General features: G+C 37.2%; 1 protein-coding gene across 1 annotated transcript in view; it reads left to right on the top strand.

Annotated features, from left to right (window-relative positions):
• Positions 1-20756, top strand: part of LOC150075225 (alpha-mannosidase 2-like) — a 253553-nt gene that overhangs the window by 84891 nt on the left and 147906 nt on the right. The window contains exon 8 of the mRNA XM_090388915.1: positions 13883-14060. Within this exon, the coding sequence (XP_090245041.1) occupies positions 13883-14060 (178 nt within the window). The remainder of the gene's footprint in view (positions 1-13882; positions 14061-20756) is intronic.

The following is a 20756-nucleotide window of genomic DNA, read 5'->3' as shown; positions in this document are numbered from 1 at the left end:
CCATAGGTAATTATCCAGCTGATCTTTGAATTTTCCCCAAACTATTGGCCTCTACAACTCATGTAGGTAACTTATTCCAGTAATTTTATAACTAACTGGTTAAAATAAAACTTCCTGAAATCCAATCTAAAGATCTCCCTCTGTAATTTGAAATTATGACACCTAGTTCTAGAATCATTTATAACCATGAAAATTTCATCCTCATTCACTTTATTTATGTCCCTCAGAGCTCTAAACACCTCATTCAAGTCCCTTCTAAGGTGCCTAGTTTCCAAGCTCTGCAAGCCACACGTTTGAAGTCTTTCCTCATATGGATGCCCTTTTGCCGATCTCACCCGGTGAGTTACCTGTCTTTGGACCCTTTCAAGAAGCACAATGTTTTTTTTTAGGTGCGGTCTCCATAATCGAACATGGTATTCCAAGTGTGGTCTAACAATAGCCTTATATAATGAGACCTTATATAATGAGATTATGACGTCCTTATCTCTACTAGCAGTTGTTTGATAAATCATCGATAGGACACCATGGGCCTTTCTTGCAACCTGTCTACAATGCTTGGAGAACTTCATGTCTGACTGTATGGTAACACCCAAGTCTCTTTCCTCCACTACTGGCTTTAGTTCAACTCCACCAAGTGTATAAGTTATTTTGGCATTACTGTTCCCAGGTGTTAATACCTTACACTTTGCTGGATTAAAGCATAGCTGCCATTTTTATGACCATTCCTGAAGTCTATCTAGGTCACTCTGAAGAAGCTCTGCTGCTTGGCAGTTATCGTTAACTACTCTACCAATCTTTATTCATCTGTAAATTTAGACATCATGCCCTCTATCCCTTCATCAGTGTCATTTATGAAAATCAAAAACAACAGTGGTGCTCTCATAATTAGGTTAATGGTTCAATGCACTCACTTGCCTCTTCCCAATACGAAATTTTTAGAAATCTTCAAGTACCGTGTTAATAGACTAGAAAAGAATAGCGAAAGCTTAAAAATAACTCCAGGAGCCTTACTGGCCTGTAGGCTCGAAAGTTTTTATTAAATAATCATGTGAAATTTCAATATCATTAATTATATATTTTTCAACTTCACTCCCATAATTTCTCATTGACAAAGGATTTTTCTTCTGCAAATATTGATGCAAAGTAACTGTTGAGTTCATCTGTACTTCAGCTGGGGTTTCTGATACTATCCCACATCCATTACAAAGGGTCCGATCTGGTGTCTTTCTCTTCTTTGCATTTATTTATATATGTGAAGAATTCCTTATCCCCACTCTTTGCCAGCGATTTCTCATAATCTGCCTTTGCCAACCTAACCTTTTCTGTGGCACTATTACAGATCAATTTGTATCTGTTATAAGCTTCAGTACTTTTCATTGCTCTAACTTTTCCATGCTGTCTTTTACTGCTCAAGTAATCTGGCAACTTCCTTATTCATCCAACTTGGAACCTTCCTCATGGAGTTTTTTTTTTAATTGTATTCGCTCTCTTTGCTATATCTACCCAGTTAATATAGGCTATGTAGCACCTTAAGCCATTGTAATTTCCTTTCCTGAAATTATAACCCATTCCTTTGTCTTTAACTACTGCGACCTCTCTCTTCATCTTCTACCGTAGAACTCCATGATCACTTCCTGCTACTGGTTCCTGTACTGTCAGCCCTGTTATGTCATCTGGTTCATGGGTGATGACAAGGCCTAGAATATTCTTTTCCCTAATTCTTTCCCTGACATGTTGATACAAATAACAATCATCCAGTTGATTTAAAGGGCGCCTCCGTAGCCAGGTGAGAAGGAGCAGCAGTGCATAGCACACGCTTCTTGATTAGACCGGGGTTCGAGCCCGTCACCACTAAATACGGAGGATGCGGAAACGTCAGGGAATGACCACCGCATATCCCGAAGCAATATGGCCTTAGTTGCTAATGCTCCTAAAAACCAAATAACAAAAAAAAATAAATAACAGTTGATTTAAAAATTTTGTCCCCCATGTGGAGTTTCCTTCCCATTTGCTCCAATCAATTAGAGGCAAATTAAAATCGCCCATAATAAGATATTGATGCTTACTTGCCCATTCCATTTGCATGTAGAGGCTCTCATCATAATCTTTAGAGAACTGGCAATATTTAATCCACAAATCATCCAAGAAACATTGGTCGATGATGCTCTGAAGCACGTCACAGATACCTTAATACAAGCAGTCAAACAAACAATACCCACAACCTCAACTCGTTTTCCGTTGCGCCCAAAATCCTGGTGGGACGAAGATTGCATGAAAACAAGAAGACAACAAAACAAAGCTTGGAATAAGATATTACAATGGATAATCTCATAAAATTTAAGCAAGCACGAGCACTAGCTAGGTATACATGGAAACAAGCCAGAAAAACTTCCTAGATCCAGTTTACTTCCTCTATAAATAGAACAACAAACACAAAAATAATATGGAATAAAATAGGAAAAATGAATGGGAAGTATAAAAACCAACCATCACTAGTATTACATTGGAATGGAGAAAGCATTACCGAACCGTCAGAGATAGCTAATATATTAGGTGAAACGTTTGCTAAAGTATCGTCAAAACAATCCTACACTACTGAATTTTTGACCTATAAGGAGAAAACGGAAAAAAAAACAGAATTAATTTTAATACTAAAAGGATTGAACCCTACAACCAACTAATTACAATACATGAATTACGTCAAGCAGTATCACAAACAAAACCAAGTGCAGTTGGACCAGACAACATACACTATGATATGCTTAAATACCTAAAGCAGAAAGAGATAGAAAACCTCCAACTGTACAACCGCATATTTCTAGAAAACCAATATCCTGAAGCGTGGCATCACGCAATAGTATTAGCTTTCCAAAAACCCAATAAAGATCAGAAGGACCCAAACAACTATCGTCCGATAGCCCTCACAAGCTGCTTAAGCAAAGTACTAGAGAAGATCATCAACAAAAGATTAGTCTGGTTTTTTGAGACAACTAAGTGGTTCACCAATATGCACTGTGGGTTTAGACACAATCGATCCACATTAGATCACCTTGTACGAATAGAAGCAGATATAAGAGATGCATTTATAACCTCAAAGCATATGGTTACTGTATTTTTTGATATAGAAAAGGCCTATGACACAGCATGGAGACACGATATATTACAAGATATCCACAATGCAGGACTCGGAGGACATTTACCACTATTCATTCAAAATTTCATGAAAAATAGAACATTTCAAGTTAGAGTACAAAACACCATGTCAAAATCATATAAACAAGGAGTTCCCCAAGGGTGTGTCCTGAGTGCCATACTATTCTCCATAAAAATAAATAGCATCACAAAACAACTACCACCCACAGTGTCATATGCACTATATGTAGATGACTTCAGTATTTCATATTGAGCACAGAACATGGGAACAATAGAAAGACAACTACAATGTGCAATTAACAACGTCAGTCATTGGGCCCAGAAAAACGGGTTTAGAATATCAAAAGAAAACACAGTCTGCGTACATTTCTGTAGAAAACGAAATTTACACCCTGAACCTGAACTAATATTGCAAGGTAACACAATACCAGTTAAACAAAGTGTAAAATTTCTTTGACTTATTCTAGACAACAAGTTGACCTTTGTAGAACCTATAAAAGAACTACGAATAAAATGTATGAAACAACTTAATATTCTTAAAGTCTTAACAACAACATCTTGAGGGGCAGACCGTTATACCCTGCTCAACTTGTATAAAGCACTAGTAAGGTCAAAAATAGATTATGGAGCACCGGTTTATGCATCAGCAAGAAAGAGCGCCGTCAAATGGCTAGATCAGATTCACCATAGTGCAATACGAATAGCAACAGGAGCTTTCCGCACATCCTCTGTATACAGTCTCTATACAGAGGCTAATGAATCACCACTGTTCCTGAGGAGAGAACAGTTGTCACTGCTATATGCTTACAGGATAAGACCCATAAGAGACCATCCGACTTGGACAACTTTATTCGCGCCAAAATGGGAAAACATATATAGGAACCGCAAAAGAGCAAACCAGCCCCTAGGCATCAGACTACAGGAGCTACTGATAACACATGATCTCAAAATAGATAACGTTGCAAACCAAGAAGGACATATAGATCCACCATGGATAAACCATTCCACAGCTTATGAACTCCTCACACAAAACTGGAATAAAAATACTTTATCAGACAGCAACTTTCAACAACTGCATGCAGCACATAGAATGCAATATCCCAATCACATACCAATATATACAGACGGATCAAAATCAGAGAACCATGTAGGAGCAGCAGCAGTATTCCCAGATGTTACATTGTCACGCCAACTCCCAAAAGAATGCAGTGTCTACACTGCAGAATTAGTAGCAGTTCAGATAGCCCTGGAGCATTTCAAAACCACCTACCACTTGAGAACAGTAATATACTGTGATTCATTAAGTGTAATCCAAGCCATACAAAACACAAGCAATATAACCCATCCAGTACTCTGGCAAATTAAACAGATACTAATAGGCTTCACAAATAAAAAACAAGCGATACTTTTCTGCTGGATACCAGGACACAAAGGGATAAAAGGAAATGAAATGAAGAAGCGGATAGAATTGCAAAATCAACCACTAACCTTCAAGAACAATATTTCACAGTTCCACATAAGGACTACAAGCCAATCATTAAAAATCGCTGTCTAACCCAATGGCAAGAACACTGGCAAAAACAAACATGGAATAAATTATGAAATAAAACCAAAAGTTGAGCACTGGAAAATGAGCATAAGGAAATCAAGGAGAGAAGAAGTTGTTCTGACCAGATTGCGGATAGGCCATACACATTTCACAAATGGTTATCTATTACGTGCAGAAGAACCCCCAAGATGCCAAGTATGCAATACTATCCAAACAGTTAAACGTATACTTATAGAATGCCCAATATATGAAAGCGATCGACACCGAATTTTTTCATCATTATATAAAGGAAACCAAAACATCACCCTTAAAGATCTTATAGGTGACAAAGAACACGTGTCAGATATTTTTAGATTCATACAAACAATCAACATATACCATCTGCTGTAAATAATAGTATAATTCCACAGAAACAGTTAACCTTGTACATTCGAACAAGATTTATATAAAGAGAACATTGTATAACAAATGAACTGGTGCACTATGATCTCTGTTGTCGATGTGCCAATAAACACCAACTACTCATCATAATCTTCATAGTCATCTGGCCTGTAGATTACTCCCACTCTCATTATACCTTTGCTTCCAACTATCTCACACCATACAAATTCTGATGAAACATTACATAGCATGAAACGTCTGAATCCAGGAAAGCTTTTGTCATGCTCAAGCTGCTTTTGATAAGAAGCATGACCACCACCACCCCTTCTTTCTTCCCTATCCTTCCTAAATACATTATACATACTGTACTGAAACTTATCATCCCCTATCTCCGGGTGGCACCACCTTTCCGTAATCCCTATTATTTCAGCGTTACTTGTCCTAACCAGCAGTTCGAATTCACTCATTTTATTGGAGACATTTCTGACATTACTGTATAAACAATTAAGACTTAGTGTTCCTGCATAGTTAACTACCCTGACACACCCCTTAAAGTTATTTAAGCTTGCTTCTCTGGCATTAGCTACCCGCTCATTTAAAATGTTTCTGCCCTTAGGACATCTTGCTAATATGTTCTGTTGCAGTAACAAACAAGAACTCTTGATGTATGTGACCAATATTATCAGGTAAACACATATCTACAGGGTGTCTCAAAAATATTGGTACAAACGTTTAGGGGAGGGAGGTAGGTAACATCTAAAGGAATGTGAATCGCATAGGAACCCATAACCGGAAATGTCACTGTAAGTCGGTAGACAGCACTGTTCATCAGTTTGTGAGAGAGAAAATTTCTGGTTTACTCATTCAAGCAGTAGTTGCTGCACGAAGAGCATGCATCAATATACGAACTGTGAGCTGGCAGACATGCACCTAGTGTATGGATTAGCAGAGGGCAATGGACGAGCCGCTCAACGAATTTATGGAGAACGCTTCCCAGACAGCCATGTACCGGACCACTGTTTGTTTGCGCGTGTGCATCAAAATTTGTGCGATTATGGGTCATTTAGATGTAACAGGAGTAGTGCGGGCAGACCATGTTCGACATGAACTCCCGCCATGAAAGAAAGTGTGTTGAATGCCATCCAGAATAATCCTACTACCAGCACATGTACCGTTGCCTCTGCCTTAGGAGTGTCTCGTTGCAGTGTACAGCGTGTCTGGCACTACGATTCCTTACACACCTTTCACCTCCAAAGGGTTCAGTTACTGCTTCTTCAAGATCATCCTGCACATGTGGCTTTTGCGCAGTGGTTTCTCCAAGAAAGTGTTCAAGACTTGAATTTTTCAGCCTGTTTGTTCACGGATGAGGCTTATTTCACTCGGGAAGGCTTATTCAATCAGCACAATGCTCGTGTGTGGGCTCACAACAACCCATACGGTGTGCACCCCCATGCGGCACAACATCACGTTGCAATAAATGTGTGGGCGGGTATGGTCGGTGACTGCTTAGTCGGCCCATATCTGTTACCATCCCGCTTGAACTCCGCTAAATATTGAATCTTTCTTGAACAAGTTCTACCAGGGTTACTTGACGATGTTCCAGCAAATGTGAGACGCAACATTTGGTTTCAACACGACAGGGCGCCTGCCCATTATGGAAGGTGTGTTCGTGACCATTTGAACAGGCGTTTTGGGTGTCAATGGATTGGCCGTGGTGGACCTGTTGCCTGGCCCCCACGCTTACCTGATTTATCAAGCCTTGATTTCTTTCTGTGGGGAGGCACTCAAATCTATCTTGTATGAATCGCCCGTGGAGACGGAAATGAATCTCGTGGCGAGACTCGTTTGCGCTGCTGCTACTGTCAAAGAAACTCCAGGTGTGTTCGACCGTGTCCGCCAATCCATGCTGCATCGGTGTCACGCATGCATCGCGTCTCATGGTGGAGCCTTCAAGCATCTGTTGTAACATCATGAAATGCATCCATCTTGTACTCCATTGTTAATATTATGTCAAATAAATGTTTGCCACTAATTACAGTCTTGTGTCATTTCTGCTTGTTCCTCTGCTACTACTTTCCTGTGACGTTTCCGATTATGGGTTCCTCTGCGATACACATTCCTTTAGATGTTACCTACCTCCCCTAAACGTTTGTACCAATATTTTTGAGACACCCTGTATATTACCCTTGTTCCCCCAAACTAGCAGTTTCCCTGAACCTTTAAGGTATCCTCAATAATACTGGCAAAAACTCTTGCACCACTTTTGTTTAAATGTATCCTGTCTCTACAAAACAGATTCCTTCTACCTACAAGTGCAGGCTAAGCTGATAGAAATCTCCCCCCCCCCCAAGCCTTGCAGAGTCCTTCAAGTCTTGAGTTAATACACAAGGCATTCAGCATATAATCCCCCTGTCGCGCCTGGGCAGAACTGCAGACACATAAACATTGTGACCTAACTTGTAGCATTTCTTCAGCGTGGTCCTATATTTGTCTAACAAATCGTCAGATCGTGTACACTTAATATCATTAGTCCTCACATGAATAATATTATTTTCTTTGTGCCCCCCCCCTTAAAATATGACAGTCTGTTGGTGACATCATTAATAGTTGCTCCCAGCAGACATACTCTGGTTCTAGTACACCTATCCTTATTACAAAAAATATTTCCCATTTCATTGACAATGGAGTCTCCTTATAGAACTAAGTCCGTTTGTACTTGGTTATTCTGTTCTGGGGCTCGAATCAGGAGTGCATCACTTAGTAGGTTACTAGAGTCCCTGACGTGCTCCCACTTACATTATTCTCGAGGGCAAGCACCCATGTTTTCAGTGACTAAAATTGTTCTAGCAATGTACCAAATTTTAACTTAAGATCGGTACATTCCTTACAACTGTGACAAAGAAAGGAATCACCAGGTGAGCTATGATTATCCACTAGATCGACCTTGGAATACATGCCACAGGTTCTGCAAAGGAAAAAATCATGGCTCACCCGGAAATCACCATCGGCTATTTCCATATGAGTCATGGTACCCTTTGACGAAGTGTTCAAGGCAGATCTTGTAAAAACCATTGTAAAATTTACTAAATATCAATAAAAGAAACTTTCAAAAAATTCTATTTATATTATTATAAAAATCAAACTATTACAGAAAAAAAAACTTATCAAAATAAACTTTATAATATACTAAATAACCTCTGAAATCCTACTCTACTCCACTAATCCTCTCTTATCTATAGCTCTTTGTAATTGCTATGAAGAGCTCCAAAAGGCACGTCTGCTCAACATGAATGCCAACAGTCTAATCATCATCATCCGTAATTCCCTTGTCAAATTGCTATCTGTAATTTCCTCAGTCTCTTCCAAATCATTCTGAACATATGCTACAACCAGTTGACATCTATTCACTGTTCAACTCCAAACTTGCAGAACCAACTTTTACTTTTCCTCATTTATCCATTCTACTTCTGTTTTCTGAAACAGCCTTACTCCACATGTATTTCCTGAAAATTGCAATCTACAGAAATTCAAGTCAAATGTCAACAAGCGTCTTCTCAGCCACAACCCATGCGTGGTCCAAAGTATTGTAGGTTTAATACTTTTCTAGTTTATAGTTTTCATAAAACATGTCACAATACTTTACATATTTGTGAATTCTTATGTACTGTCATCAGTAAGGTGAGTGGCAGTAGTCATGCCTTGCAGTAGAGTATAAAACTAAAGTTGTGTTAATTTTTTTATTTCATTGAAACAAAAGAGTGTAACTGCCACACAAAGAAGATTTAGAAACATGGTACTTTGTTTATCCCAGCACTCTTGAAGACTTTGTAAATGAATAAAGATGGTTTTCAACAGTCAGTATCGATTCTTCAGAAAATGTTGACGTCCTCTGAGTCGAAAAGCATGTAGTTCAGGAAAGTCAGTAAGAAAAGCAGCTTGTGAATTTGGAATATCTCACTGTAATGCTGAACAGATACTTAAATTGGATTCAAAAATGTTACCAGAGAAGACTTCAATTTTCTGAATGGCAAGGGAAGAATAATGCAGGGTTATGCAACATCTGGTGTTATCCCCCCCTCTCTTTCTCTCATGGGACTGTGAACAAACAGAATGTACAGTTTTGAGGAACAGAACTTACTTGCCATGGAGGGAAAGCAACCATATGTTTAGCCCTCTTATGTCATGGTTTAATTGGACCCTTCAGCTAAACTGTTAACTCACAGTGGTATTTGCCTATGCTTCAGAATGATTTTCCACCACAGCTCATGGCAGATCAGCTTTCTGTGGACACCCAATGGTTCATACAAGATTGTGCCATGCCACATACAGCTAATGTGTTGATTTTTTGCAGACTGTTTTTGGCCTTTGCATGTTGTCATACTGTTATCCTAATAATCACAGTTTTGGGTATTTTTGTCTGCTTCTGGGTCCTGACTCAAATCCATGTCTTTTATTTGTGGGTTTTCTTGAAAGAGAAGTTATTCCCCAGGATAGCCATTATTTCCAAAGATTTAGGAGCCATGATTGTTCAGTTAGTCATAAAATTGACCAAGATGTGTTGTCACAGCATAAGAAACATTGATGTGCACTTTCAGAAACTTGTTCGTAAAAATGGAGGATATACTGAAAATGTAAAATGTTGTCCAAGAATCTGAGCACGAAAATTCATAAAGTTTCATAGGAAAATTTAAATGTATCAGCATTTTGTGCATTGCTCTGTATTAATGGTACCCTTCAGTGGACGAAAAAAGATAAAAGGATGGAAATCCAGGAAGCAAGAATTGAATTATATATTGGATGGCATAATGTAGTCCAATTTTGCTGTTGCTTCCCTTGTTTATAAACTAGTATACAGGCTTATGTTGCCATGTAGGAGAAGAATACGGTTAATTATTACATTCACACTGAGGCGCCTCCGTAGCCAGGTGGGAAGGAGCAGCAGTGCGTAGCACATGCTTCTTGATTAGACCGGGGTTCGAGCCCGTCACCACCAAATACGGAGGATGCGGAAAGGTCAGGGAATGACCACCGCACCGGAGCAATATGGCCTTAGTTGCTAATGCTCCTAAAAAAAAACCAAATAACAATAACATTCACACTTTCTCTAATACTGAGCTATAGTGATAACTTCTTGTGTATACACACTAACCTTGTTAAAATGATGCATCTACATATTGTTCACTGCTACTACCAAGATTGGGTGGCTGCTGTACAGATGGTGATGGGCACCCAAATTTTCCTTGTTCAGATGCACTTGCTCATTTGGTCCAGCATTCAGCAGTGCCTCTGTCAGTAGGGTCATCCCCATAGACTTCTTCCAAAATAGCTTCACAGTTTTTTAAATAAATTTTTTACTAGAAAACAGTTGTGGGGTAAAAGTTTTTTGAGTGACCCTTATAAATCTTACTTTATGTTTTGATTTTAGCTACATTTCAAGTAGTTTTATCAGCTGTGTACTTTTTCTGGTGGAAGGGATGCTTTGTGAGATATATTTCATTAAATGTTTATTTAAATATTTTGTTTTGTATTTGTTTATACTTCTTAGATTCTTGTTTAGATTCTTTTACATTTCCTGTAATTTTCTACTTTTAAAAGTGGTTTTGTTTACTTGAAAGGACATGTCACTGAATTCTTTGCAGAAAACAGTATTTAATTTAGGAATTTATATTAATTAATTTAAAAGCCATACATTTTTGGCTCCTCTTCAAGCCCTTCTACTGTGGAAAAATATAAGTTAAACCGATCAGTGTCAGTTTAATATCTCTGTACCATGTAAATCTGTGTTTATCTAAAGTTTATTCAGTTTAATGTATATTTTTTCTGGTAGAAGAGCTTGAAACGTATCATTTTTCATGTGAAAAGCCATGCATTTTACAGTTAACTTCAGCTACATTTATACTGACTATTTTTTACATTGGATAGGATGTAAAAGTAGATAGTATAATACCTCTGTGTAAGTCTGTTTATATGTAAAATTAATCAAAATTAATCTGTATTTTGGCACAGTATACCTAACTTAATGATCATATCAAAGTGAAATATTTTGTTACAGCTGTATTTTTACACTTGGCTGTGTTCTTTTGCATTTAAACTATATTTTGCTTTGGGGATGTCCCACTTGTTTAACTCAAGAAGCAGAACAACAAGCATTAAAAGCAAGTAGAATATTGGGGTAGGGATGCAAATAATTTAATTTGGAACAATCCAAAAATTAATCAGAGTGCTGAAATTAAAACATAAAACTGTAGTAAGACCTATAATAATGTGTAGCTGAAACAAGAGGAACAACAGCAAAAATAAAACAAATGAATGAAACTGTAGAAATGCAAACAGTGAAGAAAAGAACTTAGTAGGAAAAGAAAAAGATTTGGGATGTAAAGTTTGTTTTCACTTGAGTTGCCAGAATATGGATGTTTTCATTCAGAACATGCAAGTAGTCTATAACCAGGATGGTTTTATTTCATTGGTTTATGAAGTTAAATTAATATTTTTTTAAAGTTTTTTTTTTGTTTTCTCCATGTTATTTTATATTAATTTAACTTATAGCAGCTACTTTCATTATGATATAACTTCATGAGCATTCTGTTGTTTATCCATTAACACTGTGTAAAAATCAGTGTTTGAAAATGTAATTTTACTATTTTAATTTCTCATATATAATATTTGAAGTAATTTAATTTGTATTTTAAAACATACAGAAAAGTAAAATTAATAATACAATAATGTTGTATTATTAATACAACATTACACACACACAGTATTATTAATACACACACACACACACACACGGCGCTTCCGTGGGCAGAAGCGGCAGTGCGTAGCACATGCTTCTTGATTAGACCGGGGTTCGAGCCCGTGACCACCAAATACAGAGGATGTGAAAAGGTCAGGAAATGACCACCGCATATCCCCAGAGCAATATGGCTTTAGTTGCTAATGCTCCTAAAAACCAAATAACAACCACACACACACACACACACACACACACACACACACACACACACACACACACAAAATAAAATTTCAGCATGAACTTCCCAAGAAAACAACATAGCTGCACTCCATGATATGATATTCCATATATGCAAATGTAATATTTAAATAATTCAACTCTTTCACTTGAGAAAACTCTGGTTTAATAGGATACTGATCTCAGAGGAGAAATTAAATCTTGAATTTTGACAACTATTTACAGTAAATAAATTTAATTTATCAAGTATTGAATAAGTAATTAAATTTAATTTAATGAGTAAATTTTAATCATAATTTTGCAGGAATTTAGGATTAGGATGCCATACTATTTGTTTATAGGAAGGAACACAAACTGTGCTACACTATTATCAGTTTATTATGAATTAATAAATTGATTAATTGATTAATAGTCAATATATTATAATTTTGTTAATGAAGCAACTTGGTATCCCAGATGGTTTCAGAAATAATTGCATATTTAAATTCTCAATGTGCCAAAGAAAAATTGGAATAGCTGTGTTAAATATTGGATTTGATTTGTTTTTATCTGTCTTTAAAATTTTGGCTGTAGCTGAAAATGGTGCTAAAATAGTCCTAAAAACTTAAGATTCGGTGCCCTGTTCACAAGTTTTCATTATTTTTATCACTGCTGATTGTTATTGTATATACCAAGAGAAAAGGTGGTGATTGTTGAGTTCCAGTACTTGATTTATATTCCATCATCATTTATAGATCTAAAGTAAAACTTTTATATTGTGAGTTGTTACCTGCTGGATTATGGTTGGAACTAATGTTTCAGAACTAATGTTATGAGAGATGCCTGATGCTGTGCAACACCATGAGGCATCTCTCATATTGTGGAGTTATACTTCACAACTGGGTTGTCATCATTGCAACACCAGGGTACCTGCCCACCCACCGAATAGAAGCCAACAAGCTTTGAAACGGTGCCGTCTGGGTGGTGGTATCTGCCGAGAATAAGTAACAATAGTCTTCTCCATTGGCGAAGTTTTATTCGAGGTAGTGCAATATCATGGCAACTCATCGTGAAGGTATTCACAATATGAGATATAATTAAACAATGTCAATTATGTACTACTTTAGAAGGTTGCTGTGTATTAAAATGATGCACTAGCACTAACTTATACATCAATAAACTTGCTCGCAACATGAGGCTCTAGCCCTAAAAGGTTTTCGGTATACCAGCTCCTTAACATAATGTGGCCCTGGCAGTTTCTTTCTGTATATAGTACTCAAACTCCCACTAGTCATAGCTGGTAGAGTAGAGGCAGTAAGATAATATATACTAGCTGATCCAGATACCTTCTAGAGTATTATCAATAGATTTTGTCTAGTGGATTATCTAGCAGATGGCCTGTGAAAACTGTAACTTCAAAATGTGAAGAATACTAAACATTTCCATGATGCTCATCATACCCCCAAAATACATGACTCATACTGCACGATAGAAGAACAGATGATGAGATGCCAGAGCTCTGCTCTGGAAACCTAGAAATGATTTTTGTCACTTTAAGCTTCTATTAAGCAAGGTGGGGTATTAACCCCAGGTGATGACAGTTATCTATCACCTAGAGTTTTCTTACATGATGTAGTGCAAATTATTTTAAAAGGAGTTTCCTGTGTGTAGCATTATGCTATTCATTACATACGTTAGAAGCTAAATGGAATATTGCATCATGGATGTCCCTTACCACATTGTTTCTTACAGTTACATAGCTTATATATACCAAGAGAATTCAATTAATGAATCATTTTATATTATTGAAGATGTTGTTTTGTGATGTATATACTTGGATTTTTTTACAGAGCATGGCTCTTACTGGACCAGTATCGTAAAAAGGCATCACTCTATCGCACAAATGCATTGCTTGTGCCATTGGGTGATGACTTTCGTTTTGATAAAAGTCTTGAATGGGACCAGCAGTTCAATAACTATCAAAAGTTATTTGACTATATGAATGGCAGAGAAGATTGGCATGTTGAGGTGAGCTAAATATGTAAATAATTAATTCCTGTTGGTGAGTTTGTGTGGAATCTAGAGCCAATATAAACATGATTTATAATTACAGTAAAACCTTGATTTAACGGACTCTATGGGGATAAGGCCTGTCTGCTAAATCCAGTTGTCCGTTAAACTTGAAAGAAATACATATAGTGAATATATAGAATACATATATAGAAATATATATGGTTGAATGTTAAGAAAAAGTGCTGTAATATCAAATAAAAAATATTAAATGCTGTACTATTGTGTTTCACTGCACTCTTTTTGTGGAGCAGAACAGCTTAAAATTTTGTGGTGTTGCATATTTAAATGGAAACTGACTAAAGCTTATTCAGTCTGAAGAGTTGTCAAGTAACCTTGCTTGGAGGTTCAGATGACTTTCTACTGATGTTTAACATCCTTAGCAAGGTAATGGAATGGGATGACGAGGAAAATCCATAGGTATTTGGTACCTGCTTTATTTTGAAAATATTTTAACTGATAGCAAGTGCCATCGGATTGAGGCAGTTATGTCACTGGGTACTATATGAAGGAAAAGCCTGGTTCAGTTATACACTGTCCGTTATTTCTGAAGTCCGTTAAATTGAGGTCCATTAAAGCGAGCATTTACTGTATATTTATAATATAAATTGGTTTAGAAACGTAATACAAAATATATATGTAAAGAAATATGTTATGCATTTATACTTTGTATTCTGTCTTTGGGTTTTTCAGTATATCTAACATGCAAATTAGTCTATGAATGTACTTATAAAGAGATATATATATATATATATATATGAAAAAGAAAATTAATCATACTGCATTCCATTTGAACTAGTGTTCTGACCAAAGTGACTGATTTCTAAGGAACCCCCACAACACTAACCAATTGTTTGCATGAAGGATGAAAGAAAGAAAACAAAAATATATGTTTATACAGCCACTCCCAGATTAATGTAAGGGTTGCGTTTCATGGAACACTATGTAAGTTGGAATTTTCCCCATGCTTGTGCAGAACTCACAACTGAGCTCTCTGATTGAATCAAAGTGAATTGATCGAATCAAAAAAGAAATGTTCGACGAACATGCGAATAGAATTATTTATTGTATTTATTCAATTTTTTATCTCATGCGCAGGAAAAATTACAAAAGCGTGCAATTTTAAAAATTACAAAAAAAAGAGGAGACAGGCATAACATCATTAATTTTAACCTCTCGAGCATCGTTGTCGGAATTGATGTCTTCAGCGATAAGTACACTGCTGCGGAAGTTGAGGGCTGTGGAGATTTATAAGGGGTCGGCCGCTCAACCTTACGAAAGAACATTAATGGATGACTGGACGGTGGCTTTTTTCTTTTTGTCATAGATTTCTTTGTAGCAAGCAAGCATATCATTCGCCCCTCTGTTAACTTTTCAGAATCGTTCGCTGTCAGGATCCATCTTCTCAAACCTTGCCATTGCCATCTCTGGTGATGAAGTGTCTCGGCTCCTCATTGGGTTCATCTTGAGCTTCGTCAGCATTTTCTTCTTTCACTATCGCTGCCTGCAAGTCAATAAGTTCTTCATTAGATAATTCCTTCTCTTCATCCTCTGTTAACTCCTCCACGTCTTCGGCAACAACTTCCAACTGTGAAGTATCTCTGCAACTTTTAAAATCTTATCTATACCTTTTTCAAAGCCATCTATAACTTTTTACGTGCTGTGGGCATATTTTATTCCATGTGGCATTTAAACAACTTTTAGTAATTTCTGCCCAGGCCTTGTTAATGTTTAAGATGGCGTGGTAAATATTGTAGGATTTCCAAAAGTCTCTTAACGTAAAATTGTTTTCAGTGTCTACTGCAGACAATGCCTGAGCAGATGTTGTGTGTAAATAATATGCTTTTAAATTCGAAACAACACCCTGATCTGTAGGTTGGTTGAATGAAGTTGTGTTTGCCAGTAGAAATATGACTCATGTTCAAATTGAAATCATCTAGGTGCATAGGATGTCCAGGAGCATTATCTAATAGAAGCAAAATCCTGAAATGAATGTTGTTGTCTTGCAATATTTTTCAACCTCTAGAATGAAACCTCATTTAAACCAATCCTCAAAGAGAGATATTGTTATCCATGCTCTCTGGTTCGGTCGGAAATGCATGGGTAGGGTGGCTTTATTGATGCCCTTAAATGCAAGTCCAGAATGGTACACAAGCAGTGGTATTAATCTGTAATCTCCTGCTGCATTAGCCCAAGCAAGAGCGTAGCCCTATCTTTTGAAGCCTGGAAACTTGGCATTATCTTTTCCTCTTTGGCAATGTATGTTTGTTCTGGCATTTTTTTCCAATACAGAGCAGTCTCATCAACATTAAAAATTTTTCTTCATCAATAATTTTTTCCAACACATCACAAAATTTCTCTGCAGCTGCAGAATCGGCACTGGTGAATTCAACATATACTCTAATGTTTTGGAAACCAGCATGATGCTTGAACCTATTAAGCCACCCGTTGCTTGCCACGAACTTGGCTTGGGGTTCGCTGTACTTATCCTTAATATCTTCATAAATACTTCTTGCTTTTGCTTGAATGGCCATTGGACTCAGGGGCACTTGCTTCTGAATCTGATTTTCTATTCATATTATTAATAGCTGTTCCATCTTCAATATAGCACCTGAACACCGTTTTGTGATCACTGTTGATCTTAAGTGCGTTGATCTTTTGACATGTTCTTTTATATGTGCACTGTTGTTTAAAATAGTATTCGCTGTTGAAGCAGCGAGACCTAATTCCCTTGCAACAAACTTCGTCCTGCTTCGTACTTCTTAATCATTTTTCATCTTCATTTCTAAATCAATTTTGTTTCGTTTCCTAGCACTGCCAGCACTTGCGCTTTTTGTTAGTTCTTTTCCCTTGATCATTGTAATATGTAAATAGGAACGAAGAGAAGTTTCTGAAAATTTGTTTTTTTACACGATTGAAGATTTCAGTGAAGGGGAACACATTTCACCATATCAAAACCCACGGAATTTCAGTCATCGGTATATCGCAAATGCAATAAGATCGAGTTTGCTGACCATTTATAATAGATTGCACTAATAGAAAAGCCCAATAAACCAGAAAGTGCATATTATTTTTTTGGTCGTGACCTCCAGAAACGTGCTGTAGAAAAATATCACAAAGGCGTTCAGAATTGATTATTATAATGGAAACATATGATAATGATGAAAGTGTAGTGCAATTTCAGTTATAAATATGACCTTTTAGAGAGATAAATAGCTTAGTAATATAGTAAAATTTTCCACTTCCAAGGACTTAGAACAAATTACAAAAAAAAAAAAAAAGAAAAGAAAAGAAAAAACAATATGTTATTGGGTTCACATTATGATATTTTCACAATACCTCCATTTATCCCTACAGATACAAAATAAGTTTCCATATTTTTTTTCAGTTTGCACCGGCCGGAAAAAACTTATGTAAAGTTGAATTTGCATTAGTTGCAAATTCAACGTAAGTCGGGGAGGGGTTGAGGTAGGTGACCGGCGATGGGAACTGCCGACCTCACAAAGTATGAAAGGCTCGAAGATGGGGTGTATGTGGGTGCCGCAGTCTCTGTTGAGTGTAGTTTCAGTGGTGCTGATTCTAACCAACGGCGGATCTTGAAATTACTTGAAAAGCCTATGATTTTAGTATTGTTGGGTGTAAATTTTTGTCCCTCCTGCCAACAGTGTGCAGCTAGCGCCCATTGGGCAAAGTTGGCGCGAGTGATGGCAATGTGGTGGTCCCTCAGGTGGTCTTCCAAAAGACTGATGGCTTCACTGATGTAGCTTGCATCACAGTTCCTGCAGGGTATGCGGTAAATGATTGCACTCCGCTTCAGAGGTGGTATCGGTGTTTTTAGAGGGAGGGGTAACTGGATTGCAGTTTTTTGCCGGGTGTTTGTATGGTGCAGATGTCACAGCTACATAAGATTTTGGAAATGCCTTGCGATAATGTAGGGTAAAATGAATGCGGGCGATGCCTGCGAAACTGGATGTGTTAGGTTGACAGCCGTCGGATGAGGAGTTTCCGGCATTGTGTAAGAATGACATACGCAATTCCTAGTAATTGATGGTCTGTTTAGGATAGCCACATTTGCTGACAGGATCAAATCCAACCTCAGCAAATGTGGCTATCCCGAAGCCATTCCCTTGTCACTCTTCCACACACCTCCTCCTCCATGACCTCTCGTGCTTACACACGTTGAAGGTCAACCCACACACAAAACCACTGCTGACCAGTGCTCAGTCAGTTGATAAAGGCTACATACAGTAGCCAAAAGCTACTATTTCTGTGTTCTATGTTTGTACTAAATTAAAAATGTTTTGTGCTTGTGTCAGTTTACATGTTTTGTTTAACTCTGTGTTCTCTCTCACTTTATTTAATATTTTCATTACTTGCCGAAAATGGAGGTGTCCAATTTTTTTTTTTTTTTTTTAAACTGAGCACAAAGAACAAAATTGCATTTCATCTGGATTGTCTTGTTGACAAATTCATCTGCTGTTTTTCAGACAACTCTCTACCAACCCTGTTCATAAATTAGTACAAAATCCATTCAAAGTTGATGTTGATTCTTAGCCAGGAGAAGTATTGCAAGAATAAAAACTTTAAATGAAATACAATTTAAGTGTGAAAGATAATTTTGATAACTCGAGCTTGGAGGAATTTTAGGAAAAAATATTTTCCAATTTACTCAAAAGCTTGGGGAGAAGAAGTACTACACATTTTTGTATTTTTTCCAAATGTACCTCTGCCAAAAAAAGCTTTTGATAGTCGCAGTAAAAGCATAAACAAGGAATTAACTAGCTGTTGAAAGCAGTTTGCATTACACATTTTCATCTTTGAAATCTAGGATTTCTGAACTTATGGGGGGAAAAAAGCATTAATTATTTCACATTAAATTCATTTTCTGTTTGCTATTTCTTATGTTAAGTGACAATTTTATGAAATTTTTCTGCTAAAGAAAACTGCCCGAGCTTATTTTAAATTATAAATATTTCAAGGGAGAGCTTGAACAACAGTAAAGACTGTGTTGAGAATGGTGAGGGTTCTCAGAAGTCAGTGGGAGGGGGGTTGAGGGTTTCTCAAATGTCCAAGGGTGGACTAGGAGATATTGTTTGAAGTTTAAGACCAAAATGGATATCAGATGAACTCTTGAGTTTAGCAGCACAGAGAAGAAAAATGCATGGGATGATTGTAAATTGTCAGGGGATATAGAATCATAAGTATACATTACTTAAGTGTCAGTTGTGCTAAGGCAGATATCTTTAGCTAATTGTGCAGAGAAAATTCACAAAAAATTTTGATTATGTTAACACTAGAAAAAATGGAATTAACCATATTATTATGAATGGCATAACTATTAATAAGCCTCCGTAGCCGAGTGGTCAGGAGCGCGAGTGCAGTAGCACATGCTCTTTGAGTAGACTGGGGTTCAAGCCCCTGAATACGATCGATCTGCCAACCTGCACTGGACCAGCGTGGCAGATTATGGTCCATTTCCCTCAGCATGAATTGTTGAGGAGGCTTCCATCCTGCAGTGGGTTGATAATGGCTACACTTTACCTTTTTTTTAACTATTAATGTTCCTGTATAGGTTGCTGACAAACTGAAAAAAAAAATATATATATATATATATTGGATTCTTACAAAGAAAGACAAAAAGATTTGAGGATTTAGATGTGCTGGTGCAAGATGGAAAAAATCAAATGGACTGAAAAAGCATCAAATGAGGAAGTAACACATAATACGACATGGTGGGTTACTTCTGGAGGCCATGGAGGGCAGGGTAGAGGGGAAATGCCATAGGGGAAGACCAAAAAATACCTTCATCAGGACGTTACTGGATGAAGCAGGACTTAGAAATTTTGAAGAACTTAAACAAATGGCCCAGGAGAGAGAGAGAGAGAGAGAGAGAGAGAGAGAGAGAGACCAATCACAAGATTGAATTATTGAATGATGACTTATTGGATGTATCTATATATATTTTTAGAGATAGGGACACCAGAAACATATTTAAATAAATGACTTTGTGGCAACTGAAAGTAAGGTGGAAGAGAAATTGTTGCAGATAAAAAGTGAACAAGGCATGTGGGGCTGATTGGATTTATATTAAACAGGTTGGAATCACTGTGAAAATCCTTAGATGGATATCAGGATGGCTTCAGTGCAGGAGGCAGAGGGTTGTGATAAATGGCTATTCCTCAGATTGGGTTGATGTAAGAAGTGGGGTTCCCCAAGGATTAGTGTTAGGACCACTGTTGTTTTTAATTTTCATAAATGACATTGATGAAGGGATAGAGGGTGTGATGTCTGAATTTGCAGATGATGTTAAAATTGGTAGAGTAGTTAATGATCACTGTCAAGCTGAGCTTCTTCAGAGAGACCTAGATAGACTTCAGGAATGGTCAGAAAAATGGCAGCTATGCTTTAATCCAACAAAGTGTAAGGTATTACGCCTGGGAAACAGTAATCCCAAAATAACTTATTCACTTTGTGAAGTTCAACTAAACCCAGTACTGGAGGAAAGGGACTTGGGTGTTACGATATGGTCATACATGAAATTCTCTGAGCATTGTAAACAGGTTGCAAGGAAGGCCCATGGTGTCCTATCGGATGATCTATCGAACTTTTGCAAGTAGAGATAGGGACATGATAATCTCATTTTATAAGGCTTTT

This window comes from Mastigoproctus giganteus, chromosome 14, assembly GCF_048544385.1.
Source record: "Mastigoproctus giganteus isolate SK-2022 chromosome 14, ASM4854438v1, whole genome shotgun sequence".
Lineage (NCBI taxonomy): Eukaryota > Metazoa > Arthropoda > Arachnida > Uropygi > Thelyphonidae > Mastigoproctus > Mastigoproctus giganteus.
Note: the sequence above shows the minus strand (reverse complement) of the source record. Positions and strands in the feature narration are given on the sequence as shown.